This window comes from Miniopterus natalensis, chromosome 16 (genome assembly GCF_054644295.1).
Source record: "Miniopterus natalensis isolate mMinNat1 chromosome 16, mMinNat1.hap1, whole genome shotgun sequence".
Lineage (NCBI taxonomy): Eukaryota > Metazoa > Chordata > Mammalia > Chiroptera > Miniopteridae > Miniopterus > Miniopterus natalensis.
The window spans coordinates 6761338-6780151 of record NC_142096.1 but is presented as its reverse complement, the minus strand read 5'-3'; the positions used below and the strand labels follow the sequence as shown (position 1 = coordinate 6780151).

The 18814-nt window shown below is 46.0% G+C and overlaps 1 protein-coding gene across 1 annotated transcript in view; it reads right to left on the bottom strand.

Moving 5' to 3' along the window:
- The window catches only part of GRHL2 (grainyhead like transcription factor 2), a 100274-nt gene extending 82983 nt beyond the window's left edge, over positions 1 to 17291 (bottom strand). Inside the window, exon 1 of the mRNA XM_016198500.2 lies at positions 16967 to 17291. Coding sequence (XP_016053986.2) covers positions 16967 to 16986 — 20 coding nt within the window. The 5' untranslated portion in view covers positions 16987 to 17291. The remainder of the gene's footprint in view (positions 1 to 16966) is intronic.
- Between the last annotated feature and the right edge of the window lie 1523 nt (positions 17292 to 18814).

Here is an 18814-nt window from a genome sequence, read left to right as displayed (position 1 = left end):
TGACCCAGAATCAAACTGCGATCTCCTGGATCCTAGGTCGATGCTTGACTGCTGAGCCACACGAGCCAGGCATAACATATTATTTTTAATATTTGTGAACTTTAATCCAGTAAACTTCATTTGCAGAAATCCATTCTAAAAGTCTTGAAAGGTTTTATGTCCGAGGCTTTTTATAAAAGTATGATTTGCCCTGGCGGGTGCCTCAGTTGGTTGAAGTGTCACCCAGAACACCAAAAGGTTGCGGGTTTGATTCTGGTCAGGGCACATACCTAGGTTGTGGGTTCCATTCTCCGTCTAGGCGCCTATTGGAGGCAACCAATCGATGTTTCTTTCTCACATTGATGTTTCTGTCTCTCTTTCTCTCCCTCCCTCTCTCTCTAAAAATCAATAAGAAGCATATCGTCAGGTGGAGGTTAAAAAAAAATAGTATGATTTTATGATAGTGAAAACTATGGCAACAACCTATATATAACCTAAATGTAAGTCGATGATAGTAAATCCAAAGCACAAATAATGTTCTGCAGCCATTAAAATATTTAGAAAAAGGACTTGTCTTACAGAGTTAGGTTGGAAAAAGAGAAAAATATGCCGTATGGCCAATTACTTAAAGATTGCCCTTCACTGGCACAGTGCTTTGTAGTTTTGATGGGGAAGGCCATTATCTGTACCTTGCAAATGGCAGACTTCCTAATCAAACAACCCTTAAACTTACAGCTTCAAGAACATTGGAGAAACTATAACCCGCATCACATGAAATCCTAGATAATCAAAGAATGTATTTAAAATAACAAGTTCAACCTTCTACTGGAGTTAAATCTTTTTCCCTTAATCAGTAGCCAAACTCATTAAGCTGAATTTTCCTTTTCATGCCTCTCTCTTAGATCTGTAGGGAGAAAAAGAATTATTTATCCAAAAGGTTAACCGTAAGAGGGAGATCGAGGAAAACAGCCTCCACAATTCATAGACCAGATAGCGAGTTCCTGATTAAGGCAGCTGGTTCTAATGCCACCAACACTTTAAAAATAAATCCCTAATTGTCCTAGATGTTTTCGTGTTGTATCTCAGTTTAGAAAAAGCCCCAAATTATTTCCATAAATTGCTAGTTTCCACAGATGTTACCATTAACACTATGAGCAACATGCATAGGACAGAGAACACAAGCAGATGTTTTAACCACAGCTCTAGAAAAGTTTTGGAATATAAAATTTAATTGCTCTTTCGCAGCAGCGGCCATCGAGGAGCAGCAGCCAAGGCTCTGTGCTGCCCGAAGGCCTGGGCTCAACAAGGGCCACCAAGGGACCGAGAACGCGGGCACACGGAGGCATAGCCACGCGCGGGCGCCTCACCAAGGACACCAAGCTCGTGGGGGACATGATTCAAGAGGGGTGCGGCTTTACCTGCTGTGAGCGGCGCCATGGGGCTGCTCAAGAACAAGAGGGCCCTGAAATTCATCAAGAAAAGGGTGGGGACACACAGTTGTGCCAAGAGGGAGAGAGAAGAGCTGAGCAATGTCCTTGCAGCCACAAAGAAGGGAGCAGCCGAGGACTGGGCCCCATCCCCCTCGGTGTGTGAAACTTGGGGGGGGGGGCTGGGGCCGGGGGGCGTTAATTACAGAACCCTAGAGATTTGTCTTTGAGAAGTGTCCCCATTTTAAACAGCCCTACTGCTGAGATAAACCACCAAAGTGTTTCTTAACTGCTAACAACAGACTAAAATAAGTAAACAAAGTGCATGGATGAAAGCCTAACCCAACCTGAGAAATCAAAAAATTAGTGGCAGGTTCTTTTCAAACCAAAATAAAGCAGAAAATTTCAAGACTCGCACCGTTTTGCTTTGTTTTGGACCTGCCTGCCTCCACTTTCCCCACAACTAATTACCTCAAGAATGAAAGATAAATGTGCTTTTCTTTCTCTAAATTGTGTGTTTTTTTTCTAATTATATTGTTTAAGGTTCTCAGACCTTAAACCAGTAGTCTGTTTCATCTCTGCGGTCTCGGTGCCTGGCATGGTGCCCAGCTGGATGACTGGCCTGTAGGCACTCAATAAATCAGCACGTGGGTTAGGTGTGTTGTGTGTAGTGGCTGCTCATTTGTTGTTATTTGGGGATAGTCATCCTGAACTCATGTCACCAGTCAGCCTGGAGATACGGGCTCCCTACCCCCTAAATTACTTGAACTTGTAGTTTTCGATTAGGAGACTTAAGCGCAGGCCTGGGTCCTCGGCAAAGGATGGGTGCTGTGAATTAGGGACAGGTCTGAAACCCAAAGACTTCTACTGAGAGAAGAGACCATGGCTGGACCTTCTGCTCATAAGCTCTTTTTACTTTTGTTGAACTTTCTATAAAAGCCCCAAAAGAGCATTTAAGATATCAAAATACTATATATATATTGAAAACAAAACAAAACAAAACATAAAGCTCTTTTGAGATAGAAAATATAATTTGAGTTAATGGAAGGAAATGCAATTTGGCCCTGGTGGGGTGGCTCCAATGGTTAGAGCATCATCCAGATGTGCCAAGGTTTTGGGTTTGATCCCTGGTCAGGGAACATACAGGGATCAACCAATGAACACATAAATGAGTGGAGCAATGGATCTATGTTTCCCTCCCTCCCTCCCTCCCTTCATCCCTCCCTGTCTCTCTCTAAAAAAAAATCTTAAAAAAAGAAATGCAATTCAAAACAAGTTACCATTTTTTACCCTATCAAATTGGCAGACTAAAAATAGGGTAATATGCATTGTTGGGGAAGGAATGTGGAATCCTCCCTGCCCCCTCAGGTACACTGCCCGGGGGAGTGTTAATGAGAAGGTATCGGAGGGCAATTTGGAAATAGGACCCAAATGTTTTTAAAAAGAGCACACATTTAGATCAGGAATTTCTATTCAATGAAACCTATTTCAAGGAAATAACTAAAAAGTGTGAAGATTTAGCCATTAAGATAATTATTCAAATCTTGATTCTAACAGTAAAAAAATGAGAACAAAATCTAAATGTACAACAACAGGGACTGGTAAATAATCTGAACATTCCCATTCAATGTAAAACTATAGGGCCATTAAAAATATTTATCACCATGAAAAGCTATCTGTGATCAATATTAATTTAAAAATAAGTTACTAGCCCAGCGGGGAGTGACTCAGCGGTTGAGCATCGACCTAGGGCCCAGGAGATCGCAGTTTGATTCCCAGTCAGGGCACAGGCCCGGGTTGCGGGCTCCATCCCCAGTGGGGGGGTGCAGGAGGCAGTCGATCAATGACTCTCTCATCATTGATGTTTTGGCTCTCTCCCTCTCCCTTCCTCCCTCTGAAATCAATAAAAGATTTTTTTTTTTAAATAAAAATGTTACTAAACAGTAGAAAAGTTACTATCTCATCTCTATAGATGGCATGTTTGTATGTAGTTGCATAGAAAGGAATAAAAACATAGATGGCAAAGTGTCAGCAATGTTAACACCTGAGTGGGAGTTCTAGAGTAATTGTATTTCCTAATGGTTTTTCAATTAAGTATGAATTAATTACCTTTCAAGGAGTCTTTTAAATAACCTTACAACTAAGGCTAAAATAAACGGGAAAGTTTTAATGAGTTAAGTCCATAAAGGCTGATCTCAAACTTTCCACATTTGAAAACACTGGAAGTACCTACACACAAGAGAAATACATTTGACATCAAAAAATTTAAAGCTCTGAATATTTTTTTAATCATGAAATCAAATGATAAACAAGAAGTTGGGAAAATGATAGAATTTTGACAAAAGGATTAATAATTATAGGTATGTAAAGAGCTCTCACAAATCCATCATAAGAATATCAGCATTCCAACTTTTAAATTTGAGTGAAAAAAACTAACAGGCCACAGTTATTCCATCTGGTACATTTGTACAGATGTTGGAAGGTGCCCTTTTCCCTGGGCAGAGGCCAGAGGGAGCGTAGCTGGATCTCAGCCTCAAGGTCCCTTCGTCCAGGATACAATAACAAAACCGTAAGTAGTAGCTATGGCAAGAGCAAGTTCTTCAATAAAAAAGAAATATAAATGACCAATAAATATCAGAGAAAATGCTTCACCTCATTAATTATCAAGATGCAAAAACAAAATACAGACTTTTGCCTTTCAAATTGACAAAAAATATAACTCTCACTTACTGGTGACACAGTATGAGGACACTCTCAAACACTATTAGGAGAAAACATAAATTTTTACAATCTTCCTAGAAGTCATTTTCAAATTTTGAATCAAGAACCTTTTATTCTTATACTTCCAGAAACCTATTCTAAAGTAATAACCAGAGATACAAAGATTCATACATAAGCATGATTTATAATAAAGAAAAAGCAAAACGACCTAAATATAAAAAATGGGAGATGGCAGATATTATCACTAAGTGCTATGAAGAATAACACTTGAGACTAGTAAAATACTATAATATAGCATTAAGTGGAAAACGCAGAATTTAATGAATAATGTAAGAAATGGGAGGGATCACAATTTGTACCCTTTCATAACCACATCCACGTGTACACACACATTAGAAACTGTAAGCAAATATATCAGCGTTAGGGTCCTGGAATTACAAGTGATTTTTCTTCTATACACTTTTCTCTAGTTTCCATTTTTACCTCGTGAGCATATATTATCCTCGTAATCAGAAAAAAGCCTCCCCAAGAAATGGTGCTTAAAAAAGAAAACACAAACGTAAAACTGTGTGACAAGAGTTACAAGAGGAGTCAGCCTGCTCTACAGCACTGAAAGCAGCGAGGATTCAGAAATGCTTCCGAACAGTGATTTATAAAATAACCCATCAAACACTCGATACAATAAAAATCTCAGAATCATAAAAACATTGCCAGCTTCTTCCATATTCCAGGAACAGTCGACAGAACAACAGAAGCTGGGGAGCCCTGGAGGCTCTGAATAGCATACTCAGCCCGGCTCCCCGGCCAGGCGTGGGATTGCCACAGGAGAAAACTTAGCCACCTGCAATTAAACGTACGTTCCCGGGGTATTGACCACATAGGTATTTCACTGCTTAGAAGGATCGGGAAGACAGAAGCAGGTGGGCCTTCTAAATGAGAAAAGAAGTGAAATGCTATGACGGCTACCCCAGTTCATGGCAACTTCAGGATACTAAGAGAGATGAAGGAATTGTGTCCCAAAATTTGAGGGCAAATGCAAAAATCGAATGTGTGTGGTTTTGTGTGGCTGAGCAGAATACAAGCCACACCTTTTGGGTTGTTTACTAAAACCGAAGGTTCATCCATGATCAAAGTACAAAACGTGGCCCTTCCCTCATCTCCCTCCACCAGCCCTGTAAGGATCTGCGCCTTTACTGACACCTCCAACATCCAAAGAAGAAAACGATTTTTGAAAATGTGAGATAGAGTATTTGAGATCTGGCGAATTCCTGCACAACGAGAGCTGAAGTGGGGGGGGCAACTGCAGAGAAAGAGGCAACTGCAGATTTCACTTTTGAGTCCACAACCAAAAGGTATACCTAGGATTCTCTGTTTCACAAACTGTGTGGATTCCCACAGCCAAATGTTGCTTTGGTTCTGCTCACATTTACAAAGTTCCCTTCCATTTCTTTTTCAACTTCCCTTTTTAATTTTTTTCCTGCCATACTTTGGCAACTTCAGGATCCGGTGAGGCCATTTTCTCCCTCCAAGTCACATCATGTACTTTCTGTTCCCTGTTGTGGATGCTCCTTGGATGTGTTGATAAGCAAATCACTTCACATTTACGACAAAGCCTCCATTACAGACTGCCTGCAGGAAGCCCAGTGATGCAATCTCAGGCGGCTGAGCCTGGCATGGCCTGTGCACCAGCTTGTAGGAGCAGGCTGATGAGTCACACGCCTGGCCCTCCCGGGCAAAGCAAGTCTACACTATGGAAAAAATAAACTGTTGTTAAAAAGAAACAATAAAAACTCAACTTTGCCTACAACTACTTTTTGTTTTTCCAGAAAGTCAAATTCCAGGCTCTCCTTAGGCCTCCAAAAGATTCAACGCAACTTGGACCCACCACTGAGTCCCTCCCAAGAACGTGCAGGTGGTGTCTGAGATGGCACAGCCTCGCCTACAGAGCCTTTTCTCCGAGGGAAAGCTGGGCAGCCGCTCGGAGCCCACTGAGTGGAAGAAATGAAGTTTCTCTCCTTAGTCATTCACTCCCCTTCTTCACGTTACACAAAGGTTAGAAACTACTCTACCTATTCTGTGCTATTTTGAAAAATAGTTGGACTGGATAATTGGGCAACTCCCCAAAGACAGGATCATTGAGATACAAACCCAACTAGTCTGCAGGTGAGTGAGGCATAGTGCAGAAGGCACCGCAACAGTGGGGGGCAGGCCAGCGGGCCTGGATGGGGGGGGGGGGGAGGCAGGGACGCTGCAGGCATCAGACCAATTCCAGCTGAAGCTAGCAGGCAGGCTTTTCCTCTTTGTTTAGGGTATGTGTGTTATTTTTAAATGTCTCCAGGGCAGAATGGCTACTTAAAAAAATAGCCTTTAAATTTTTCTCAATTACAAAAGCAGTATAAGTTCACTTCAGCAAACCAAAAAATATAGAGGCACAGATACGAGACAGAAGCACCTATAATTTCTCTATGAAGAGCAAGCTACTATTTTCCTGTTGTGTTTTCATTCTTTATTTTTTATGCCTATAAACATTCTAATGCAATATGTCATAAACCTCTCCTGTTATTTTTCTATAATGCTTTATAATAAGCTGAGCACTTACTGTTTTACTGATTTTCCACTTTCAAAAATAATGCTACAAAGTAATATCCTTGATTATTTCTTTAAGATAAATCCCTGAAACTGGAATTCAGGTGTCAACAGGTTGGCCCATTTCAACCAGTTTTGCAGAACTGCTTTCCACAAAGTTTGTAATAATTGATAATCCTCCTAGAATTGTGTTTTCTCCAAATCCAGTTTTGTTTATCTTGGCCAATTTGACAGGGAAACTTGAAACTTCCCTGCTCTATAATCTGTACTTCTTGGATTATGAATAAAGCTAACTATTCTTTCATGCGCATTAACCACTTGTATAGCTTTTGTGAATTGTCTACTCGTGTTATTTAACCATGCCTATTGAGGCATCTGTCCTTTTTAACGTTTTCAAAATGTGTAAGATATATATATTTTTTTAAAGTAGACACCAAGATTCCAAAGCAGCTTAAAAATCGTGGTTTGCAGAGGAAACATAAATGTACTTAAGGGGTCTTGTAACCTATCAAAAGTCCTTCAACATGAGACCCTCACAGGGCCTACAGTCTCTTTTGTCCTGGTACTGCAGAGAAAATCAAATTCAGAAACTTTCAAATCCTGTAACACAATAGGATGCCAGAGAAGATTTTATTCCTGACCTAAATAAATGGTTCTGTGTGCTCGGATGTGAAATCATATATTACCATGGAACTGAAGGGACACTGCAGGTGCTATTCTTCTCTTTGTATTATTTAACACCTTTTCTGAACACTTACTAAACAACTGGCTTGGCACTACTGTCTGACAGTGGGTGTCCCTAACTTAGGTTTCATTAAAAGGGGAAGGGAGGAGGGGGAGGGGTAAGCCAAGAAGTTGGCCCATTTGCCTAAGGTTTTTGGCTTACTAAATTTCATTCAGTGTCCCATCCACTCTAATATTGCCTCCCTCTCACTCCACGAGCCTGCCTGGAATAGACCATTTCCTGGCCCTCTCCGGAAAGAGTTCTTGGAGTACCTGCCAGGCCTTTTTATGTGATTTCCTTGTGCCCTTTTAGCTACCAACCCCGTGAGGCTGTGCAGGGATCCTCAGTAAACCCTTGATGTTACCACCCAGCTCCCCTTCTGAATTCCATGTGGCCCTCTGAAATCTTCCCACCTGCCAGAAGTCTGTTTCTTTGTCACCTTAGTCAGACCACTTTTGATTTTGGTTAAGGGGTACGGGACATGGGGCAGAAGCAGGTCCCACTGTGCCCTGCACTCTCGTACCTGGCTAACATCCATCGCTCTCTGTGAGCCCTCCCCACCCCCATCCCCACCCCCAGACCCCTCTCGAAGGGGGAGCCTAAGACCCACAGAATGTTGGAGCAGGTGATTTTCCTCAGAGATCATTTAGTTCGACTTCATTTTACAGATGAAAAATAATGAAAGAAGGCGCCTCTGATCTTGTTAATTATCTTCTGTCAATTATCTTACTGGCAATACAGGATAAAGGCAAAAACCACCTTTGTTTCTTGCTGCTTTGAAAAGTTAGATCCAAGAACTACAGAAAGCAGTTATTTCATGGGGCTCACTTAACTGAGAGCTAAAAACATTGACTTGGGGTGAGTGTGGGGAGGCAGGTCCACACCAACTCTCGGTACTGTGATCAGAATTTTAAACGGGTATTTCACATACTCGTGTTCCTATTTTAAGAAGGAAATGGGCAACGCCTCCCTTGTATGAAGTCTCCCTACAAAAAAGAAGACAGCATGTTTTTTTTCAAATTCATCAAACGTTCAGATTTTTCAACTCATTCTTACAACCCCAACATGCAATGCAGAAGAAAGAATGGAAGGCCCTTTTCTCAAGCCAAACTCTCAGCTCTAATTCCTACGCTAGGTTACTCACATGCCCTATTGATCTCTGAGGCTTGTGCCCTACATCTAGGGTTCTAGGCTTCAAGCTGGAATCAATTCCCCAGGAAAGACAAACAGCCACCTGACACCCCACCCTAGAGCCCAGCACAAGCGCGGCGACTCTCCCCTCCTTTCTCCTTTCTTCACTTCAACTTTCCCCTTTCCTAAAACCTCAGTCTAAAGTCAGGGACCTTTAAAAAGAAAAGGCTCTGGCCCTGGGGGGTTAGTTGTACGGGAACATTCAGTGTTCAGATGAAAGGCAGGCGCAGAAATAAAAAGCCACAGGAGGCTCCTGCTTTGCTCCTCTGCTCTGGGGGGTGTCTGCATCCACTCTCCTAAGGGAAGCATTTCTTTAGGCGTGAAAGCGAAGCCGGCTCCCTTGAAAAGGGCTCCCCACGAAGTTCACTGCCATGTTCTCTGCACAGTAAACTAAACGACTGCTTCCCCCTGGAAGCCCCCTCCAAGACACAGCCTCTGCTGCCATTGAGATGTACACTGAAACCCCTCAAATGTACCAGCTTTCCTGGTGTTTTCCCTACAACTCTGAAAACGTGTCCTTGGTTGGTGTTGAATATGATGAATCAGAATGTACGGTTTTTAGAAATACTGCTCTCATCCTGTTAGTCACCAAAACACGTCAAACTAAAACACTTAACTCTCTTGCCAATAAAATAGAGGGGGAGAGGGGATTCTTTCCTGCTTCTATCCCCTTAATCCATTATAGCTCAGTCCACTTTACCATTAAAAGACTTACATCATAGAATGTAATTTCCTGGTAATGGGTGGATGATGGATGGATGGATGGCTCACTCGACTGACCTAACTATCTGAACAAGGAGCTGAGACATCTCTAAAGCGGTGATTTTCAAACACACATAAACTAATTACTGAAATTCTGTAGCACACCAAAAAAAATCTATTTTTTGACAAAAACAAATAGGTAATAATTTTTATTCATTCATACCAGATGGCCATTGTGTTGGCTGTAGTCATTTTTTAATTTTATTTTACAATCTAAGGGCAAAAAGGTCAGTGCCCCTGACTTGAATAATCAGGTAGTACATGCTTTAAAAATTCCTGCAGCACACCAGCTGCAAGTCACCGCTCTAAAGACGGGAACACGCAGGGCAGGGTGAATCTGAACTTTGGGGCCTAAACATGAAGACCTGTGAAGCTGTCTGAGGGACTCCCAGGTACAAGCTGTCGTTACCAAGCAGCCCATGAGTCCTCCTGAGCCAAAGCAAAAATTCCTACTCAGCCTGTTGCTGCTCGCTAAGGAATTTTTCCTGGACAAGTTTGCCAAACCAATCACCACTCGGCTTCAGCGGAGACCTAGTTTTTAATAATTGAGCAGGGATCCCTGAATACCTTTTGAAAAGGAAAAGACCGTCCACACCCCAAAGTGAGTGCCAAGTATCATGAGTGAGAACTGTAATTAATTTAGGACCCAGCTTTCCTTATATTGAGGAGAACTTAAAAATAAACACTTTCCAAGGTTAAACTTAGTTGGCTTGAATTAGACGGGGCGACATCGTCTGCTGCCATGATCTTCAGTCTTGGCTCAGGTAGTAAGGACAGGCTGTTGATACTGTAAATACTAAGAGAACGCAGCGAAGTTCCCTGACTAAAATAACCTAAGATCAGATTCACATTGATCTCTCTGCACAGAAGCTGTGCGTGTGTCAAACCCCACTGAGTAATATGGGAGGGGGGAGATCAGCAAAGTGGCCTAGGAGACAGGCCAAGGGGAGGGAGGGAGAGAGGGAGGGGGTGTTGGTTCAGACTAGGAAGTAAAAGAGACTGAAAATACTATTTAGCCAAATGATTCATTTTTTTAACTAGATGTATGCCTAGTTATAGAGGAACCAAAGCATTTGTTTGAATTATCTAAGACTTTCTAAGAAGATTTAATAACCTAACATCAAAATAATAATTTTGTTTAAATTACCTATAGATTTCAAACAAATACTTCTTGGGGTTATTGGGTATTGTTGTTGTTGTTTAAACGTTTCTATCTATGCCTGACTTACCTGGCTGCTCATTTCCATTCTCCTTTTGTCTTTGCAGAGTCTAGCAGAAATTGCTGGAGATGGCTCTTCACCGGCTGCTCTAGCACTTGCTTTTAATTTAACCTCCTTAAATCAGGTGGCACAGGGCCCGGGTGAGTGGCCTGATCTCCACAGTCAGTTTTAAAGAGACCTAATTACAGAAGGCCTAGTACCATCTCATCAGGGTAATACTTAAAGCTACCATTAGCCCTAGCAATGACAATGCAACCAACCATCATCTCATTAAATCACTTCACTGGGGACCGACATCAGATCGGACATCATTACCTTTGTATTACTTAGTGGAATCTAAATTCAATGAAATGACCATTCCCAGAAAAATGAACACTAGTTCTGGGTTCTAATGTGAAACTATAGAAAGACAACACTGGCCTTCTAACTCCAACCCAGCTCCCTGGTGAGTGGGGTCCAGCCTAAAACCTGAGCTTGACCCTTAAGCTGCGTGTCTGACAGAGGCCCACGTGGGTGCCATCGCTCCAAATCAAGTCTTTGACAGCTCTGGAAATACTGACCGGTCAAAATGACCCCATTCTTCCAGAAGGGGCCATTCGGCACAAGCAATGAAAGCAAATGACATTGAGAGGCGGCCTAAGAATTCTTAAACTTAAGTTATTATATCAGAAGCCACTCATCCAGAAGCATCATGATAAACATAAAGTACAGCCACAGGTTCCACTTCACTTACACACTGATTCACACCTGAGAAGCTGCATCTAAATTTAATGTATTATGTAATGTTAAGTATTCACTTAAAGCATTATTTGGCTCACTAACCCAATCACGAAGGGTACCAGGCCATGGTTTAAATGCAGATGCCCTGCCCCCGCCTCCGCCCCGTAGAATCTGACCCCTTGGTTCTGGGGTGAGGCCAGGTACTTGTAGTTTTACCAAGTGCCTCTGGTGACACTTTTGTCATTAGATGAATTTGGGAAGCAGTCATTTAAACGATTCCTAGGGAGATTTCTACTCTCAAGGACATATGTAAATATCACTAGCATTTTCTTATTTTCCAGAGAGGTTAACCGCCTGTACATTAGTTTACTTTGCTGAAGAGGCAAAACTAACCAAAGCACACTGTCTACACGGGTCTCACTTTCAGGCAAGGGGCACGCCTGTGTTTCCCGATAGATACAAGTTGGCAGAAATCGACTGTGGTCAAGAGGAAGGCATGAAAGGCAAGCCTTATTTTTGCTGGAGGCGAATGTTAAAGGATTGAGAGAGTCCCAGAAGAGCGATAGGTTTTTAAATTACAAGTTTTAGAGAAGTGGGATTGTCAGAGCAAACCCCATCTGTACTCGGTCCCTCCTTCTCAGTTCTGATTCCCAGGGGTCTTCCAGAACCTGTTCGTTCATTCCTCTCTAAATTAAGGCGCGGGCCGAATTCAACCGATCGTCGGGAAGAGAACACTAACCATTAAACCGATAATACTCCGGGAAAGACAAGACTGATGCTATTAGCCGATTCTGTACTTACCTCTTGACTGCCAGGACCATTTATAATTTTTTCTGTTTTTTAGTGTACTAGTAAGTAGAGAATTGATTGTTAGTTTACTTGATAGGGCCATTATCTCTCTACCTCTCTGCTTCGCCCACACTGGGCTCCTTTCCGATCCTAGGACAGGCTAAGCATGGTCCCAGCTCAGGGCCCTGGCACTTGCTCTTCTCTGCCTGAGAAACACTCTTGTTCCAGGTATTTTCAGTGTTTTATCCCTCAGTGCCTTCAGGTCTCTGCTCAAGGGCCATCTCATCAGAGAGGCATCCCTGACCACTTTATATAAAATAGATCCCTATTATAATCAACCCCTCTAACCTGCTTTGTTTTCCTTCATAGCACTTATCACCGCGTAATTCATTATGCATTTACCCCTTGATTGATTTACTGTTTGTTTTCCCCAACTAGAATGTAAGCAGCACCAGGGTAGGGACTTTGTTCCGTTCACTAGTGAATCTCAATGCTTGGATCAATGCTTGGTGCACAGTGCCACTCAAGACATATTTGTTGAATAAATGAGTGTGTACTTTTAGTGGCTTAAGAAAGATATGATTCATTCTTAGTATTTATGATCTTAAAAAATATTTTATGTAGCCAAATGGAAACAAACATATGCATTTATGAAACTAAAGAGTAAAAGTTTAATTAAAAAGTTTCATCCCATTACTTAAAAGGTTATCCACATGAGATATCTATCACTTTGGGCACTGTCCATTTCCTTTCTAGAATACTGGCCAGGCTCCTTCAGATAAAGCACACAGAATAACTAAAAGTAATTGTCCTAGGCAAAAGTCAAGTGGGTGGGGAGAACAGGGGTTGATATACCATGACCTGATAAATACGCTACTGAATTTTCTTTTAGTAACTTACCAGGTATTGCCTTAATTAAAATCATGTCTGTTCAGTTCAGCATCACTAATTATCAGGGAAATGCAAATTAAAACCAAATGAGATATCACCTCACACCTGTCAGAATAGCTATCATCAATAAATCAATAAACAAGTGCTGGTGAGGCCATGGAGAAAAGGGAACCCTTGAGAACTGTTGTGGGAATGTAAACTGGTGCAGCCACTATGGAAAAAGAGTAAACTACGGTATGACCCAGCAATTCCACTTCTGGTCACTTAGCCAAAGAAACCCAAAACACTAATTTGAAAAGACAATATGCACCCCTATGTTTACTGCAGTTATTTGCAGTAACCGAAATATGGAAAACAACCTAAGTGTCCATCAATAGATGACTGGAGAGAGAAGATATGGTTGGTGCATATATACAATGAAGTATTACTCAGCCACAAAAAAAGAATGAAATTTTGCCATTTACAACAATATGGATGGACCTAAAGGATATTATGCTAAGTGAAATAAGTCAGACAGAGAAAGACCAATACCATACGATTTCACTTATGTGTGGAATAATCCAAAAAAACAAAATAAACAAATGAAACAGAAACAGAGTCACAGATGGGAGGGGGTTCGGGGGGTGGGTGAAAAAAGGTAAGGGATTAAGATGTACAAATTGCCACTTATAAAAATAGTCATGGGGATATAAAGTACAGCACGGGGAATATAGTCAATAACATTGTAATAACTATGTATGGTGTCAGACAGGTACTAGACTTACTGGCATGATCACTTTCTAAGTTATATAAAAATCTGACCACTACATTGTACACCTGAAACTAATATAATATTGTATGTCAACTGTAATTAATTTTTTTAAATTTTGTAAATTATATTTGTTCATGTCTCACCTTCCACTAGAGTATAAGCTTCTTGTGGACACGGCCTGTCTTACACATCCCTTTATTCTCTTATAATTTCTATCCGAATGTGTTGCAAATAGTAGATAATCAGAAAACAGATTTATGTAAAGAAAAACACCTGTGGGTATCAAATACTATATATATATGCACACACACACATATATATACTCTCTGAATATATATTATACATATGGCAGTAAGATAACAGTTTCTAAATCCATCACTGCCTTGCCAGAATACACTTGCTTGTTGACAAAGGTGATAAATCTTCACGAAATTTAAGAAAGGGGAACAGAGAATTTTAAAATATGTACAAAGACAAACTGTCCTAAAAATACTTTGCTTTAATTAGCGATAGCATCAACATTGCCAAACATAAAAGGCAGGACATTTCAATCTGAAAAGCCCACAACGGTAAAAAAAGGTGATGCAACTACTTCAGTCTAGACTTGCTCACTGAAATTACCTCCGAATGCTATCCAAAAGTCTGCCTATACTTTGATAGGTTTATGGAAAAATATCCTGTGTGGGTTCTTTTAGGTTACTTTCAGAAAATACAGACAGGCCTCCTAGGCAGATTTAGGAGGAAGCTGACAAAGCTCAAGATTCAGGACCCCGCCTTGCCCAGGCAGGAAGCCCCAGCAAGTGCCCAGGTATTTTTTACCTTATGAGTCCACACCCCCACCCCACCTAACATACACAATTGCTAAGCTTCAGGTACATAAAGCCGGGACCCATGCCTGCCAGTGCTCCATTAGATTATTCATATTAAGAAAACTAGGCTACGGTTTGCAGAAATTACCCAGAACTCATTTATTAATTTCCAGCATCTCTCAATAGCCCAAGCAGAGTGAGTGAGGCAAGTGAGGTCCAAGGGTGCTTCTCCTTGCAGCGTGTTGTTCATAGAGATACAAAATTAACTCATGGAAACCATAAATAGATAAAAGCTATTTCCATTAAATATGTGTACATGTAACCCTAGATAGTTATTACCCATAGAAATTAGGTAACGCATTGTAGTAAAACAAGATTGCCAGTGTTTATAACTTAATTTCAATACTAAATGCATTGTCTTTCTTGGAGCTAAGTATATATAACAGGTGAAAATAAAAACCCACCCGTTTTCATTCTTAATTCGTTCCAGTGGTGTCGTATCACAAAACTAGGCAGTGCCACCAAACGTTAATTGCGTGACTTAATTAAGGAATTACAGTAAGTCTTATCCGACATTCCCTAGATTAGGAACCATTTTTGACACGAAGATCAAAACAAACTTAAAACACCCTGCTGTCATCTCGGCTTTTGGCTCCTGAAGCTTTCAAAATCGAGTGGTGATCTTTTTAAAAGCCACGGAGAGCGCGTGGGGGGAGCGCGGGGCGGTCAGCCAGCCCGGCCTCCCTCCGCGGCCCCCGCTCCCGCCCTCCCCCCGCGTCCGGGAGCGAGCCCTTCCCCCGCGCGCAGCACGCACTGCGCTTCTGGTTGGTAGGTAAAGGGGGTCCTGACGCCCGGTGGACTTTCAGGAGGACGGCACGTGCTGTTCCATATGCCTGCCCTACCCACGGCTTCACTCCGAGGACGGCGCCCCGTCTCCACCGCAGGGCAGGCCCTCTGGCCGCTCAGGGTCCCCCCAGTTTGGGAATGGTCCCGGCCACTCCTCCAAGGAAGCCCCCGGCCTCCAGGCGCCCTGCCCTTGCCCCGGAGGAGACGTCTGTGGCAAGGTCTCCGCGGGGGAGCCACACCACCAGGGGAAGCCACCAGGGGAAGCCAAAAGGTGGCCCCTGCGCACCTGGACCAAGAGCAGCCGGCTCCCGGCCCGGGACGCGCCTCGGCGGAGGGGGAAGGGAGTGTCGCCATCGAATCCCAGGAAAGGCCGCGGGACCCACCTCCGGCTCCCTCCCGCTCCCGCCCTCGGCCCCACCTCCCCCGGCCAGCACAAAGCCGTCCCCAAGGCAGCGGCCAGGCCTGCGGGGAGGTCGCCTGGACGCCACTGGACCCGGCGCCCCGGCGCAGGCCGCCGCTCGCCGGCGAGTCTCGAGCTCCCGGCCCGGACGTGAAGGACACGCTTCCCGGCTCGGGCTCGCCCTGCCCGGCGCGGGAACCCGCCCGCCGCCCGGGCCCGGCCGTTCCGTCCGAGAGGCGGGCGCAGTCCCGCCGGCCACGCCCGAGGTGGAGGCTCCCGCGCCGGGCGCCCGGGCGGGCGGGCGGCGGCGGGGCCGGGGGCGCGCGGAGAGCGGCCGGATGTGGGGGGTAGCGACCCGCTGCAGGCGACCCTTTGGGTCCCCCTCGAGGACGCAGACTCGATGCCTCAAATCACTTCCCCTCGTTTCCCCCAAAGGCCCTGTCCTCGCGCACCTTCGTGAAGTCGCCAAACAAAGCGGGGGCGCCCCGGGGGGTGGCGGGTCGGGGACGGGGCGCGGCTGAGGGACGGCGCCGGGCTGCCCCCCCCCGACCCGGGGCGCCCCCTGCGCCTCGCCCCCCGTCGGGGGCGCGCACACGCACACGCACACCTCCGGCCCGAGTGCGGGAAGATGGCGTTTCTGCCGCCGCATAAAGGCTCTTTGTTGCGCTCACACAAAAGCCGCCGAGACCCGCTTTTCCAGCGGGCGCTCCGGGCACATCGAAGGCGCTCGCCGCGTCTCCAAAGGGCCCTGGAGGCCCGACGCGGCGGGGGCGGCGGGAGAGGGAAACAACAGGCCTCCCGCCGCGCGTCCCGGGCTCTGTCAGCGCCCCGGTCCCGGCCGGGGAGCCGGGGAGCCGGGGAGCCGGGCGCGGGGAGCCGGGCGCGGGGCGCGGGCGGCAGGAGGCCGGCGTTCACCACCGAGGCCCGAAGGGGGTACTCAACAGTCACGTTCTTGTGGGGCTGCTCCCCTTCACCAGGGTTTAGAAACTTAATCTGGAAAAAAGTCTGGACACACCAAAAAGAAAGAAAAAAAAAAAATTGACCAACAATAGCAACTTTAAAAAAAAAAAAAAAAAGCAAAAACATAACAAACCAGTTGCCATCAGCCCAAAGTGGTAGTAGCAGCAGCCGGCGCGTGTGATCCACTTACTTGTCCGACTCTTGTGACATGTTTGATCCAATGAACTCGCTCCCCTTTTCCTGGAGCCTCAGCCTCTGGTGAAACTGGACTTTCAAGTCTGTGCAGGTGAAGGTGTGTGCGAGCGCCCGAGATGGCAGAACAAGAGCTACAGGTAATTCTGCTTTTCCGTCCCCCCTCACCACGCTCGCTCGCTCGCCCGCTCGCGCCCTCACCTAGCCGGAAAGGTGGGATCGGGGGGGGCCCCTCGCCTGGGGCCCGCGCTCGGAGGCGGCCGCGCGGCGCGGGGTCCTCCCGGATCGTGGCAATGGGCAGTCACAGAGCAGAAAGTGGCGGACTTGGGCGGCCACAGGTAACTTTCTCGCAAGGAGCTGAATTCTTTTACTAAAGGGTACAAGCCCGAGGGCCGAGCCGCGCGGTGATTGGCTGCGGGGCTCCCTCAGGTGAGCTGCCATTGGCAGAGGCGCCGCAGGTAAGGCCCTGCTCGCGGCGCAGGTAACTCACTCCGAAGTTTCCCCGAGTGGAGCGGCCGCAGGCCGGGCGCGCGGCGCGGCGCGTGGGAGCGAGGGTCGGCGCCGCGGGGGACCCGGCGCCTCGCTCGGCGCCTTCCCGCCGGCCGGCCGGGGGGTGTGGCGGGGGCGGGGGCGGGGGCGTGGGGGGCTCGGAGGAGAGACGGAACCAGGAAAAGAAAGCGGCACCTGCAGGCACTAGGGATTGTGGGTCGAACGGAAGGACCGGGGCGAGCCGAGCTCGGGTCCCGCAGGCCAACCGGGATCCCGCGCGCGGCGGGGCGCGCCGACGGCTGCCGAGGACGCGCGGGACTGGAGCTCGCCGGGTGCTCGGACGAGGGGAAGGCGCCGCGGTCGCCGGGCTCGTGGCGTAATGGCACTTCCCGCGTTCCCACCCACCCCAAACACGCTCCGTGCCCCGGTGTGTAAGAGACCAAGTAGCTCACGGGCGTCCCGAGAGGTGAGCCGGGCAGGTGAGCGCGGCGCGGCGACCCGGGCGAGCAGGCCCCGGACGGGCACAGGCGGTGGCACCGCTGGCGTCCCAGCCCCGCCGCCGGGGACCCCTGGCCGCGGAGCACTCCCGAGCCCGATGCGTAAACCTGTCGCCCCCTCGACGTTTCCAGGCGATGCGTAAACCTGTCGCCCCCTCGACGTTTCCAGGCGGACACCGGCGCTGACACTGAAATGCAGCAGAAGCAGCCCCCGCAGAGGCGCTATGTCCAGTGTAACAGGCCTGCTGCGGACACAGCCCAGGACGAAACTGACTTTTCTGTGTGTGTGGGGGGGGGGGGGGGGGGTCTGCTTCACCTGGTTGGAAACGACTCGACGTAGCAAAGGCGCGGTGAATTTATAACCCCGGCTCCCAAAGGGTATTCGTGGAAGTTCCGACGGGGATCCAGCCCGTACGTCTGAGGGTGTGAAAGGCTCGCCTTGTTTTTATTTCATGTTACGTTGCCAAAGTTTATACAAAATAACATTTCGATCTTTACGGGTCAGATATTTTCTAAGAATTAACAGGACGAAACAAGGTTTGGTTCTTCCATGTTCTCACTCTCAGCAAAGGAATTTCGAGATTTTATTCTTGCTTTTCCAAGACAGCCCAAGTGCACACACTTTTTAAAGAGAATGTAATATTTTAAGAGTATACATTACCCACCTCTCCTCTACCTCCGTAATCTCCTTTTTAGAGGAGATTCCATGTTCAGCTGTCTCTTTTATCGTTTACCTCCCGGTTTCTAAATAATTTACACGGCGGCCTCTTGAATTATCCGTTTAGATGTCGTGCTTTGACTGCCTGTTGCCTCAGACAAGGCCTGAGCTCTTTCACATCCCACCCAGTTTCCCCTTCTGC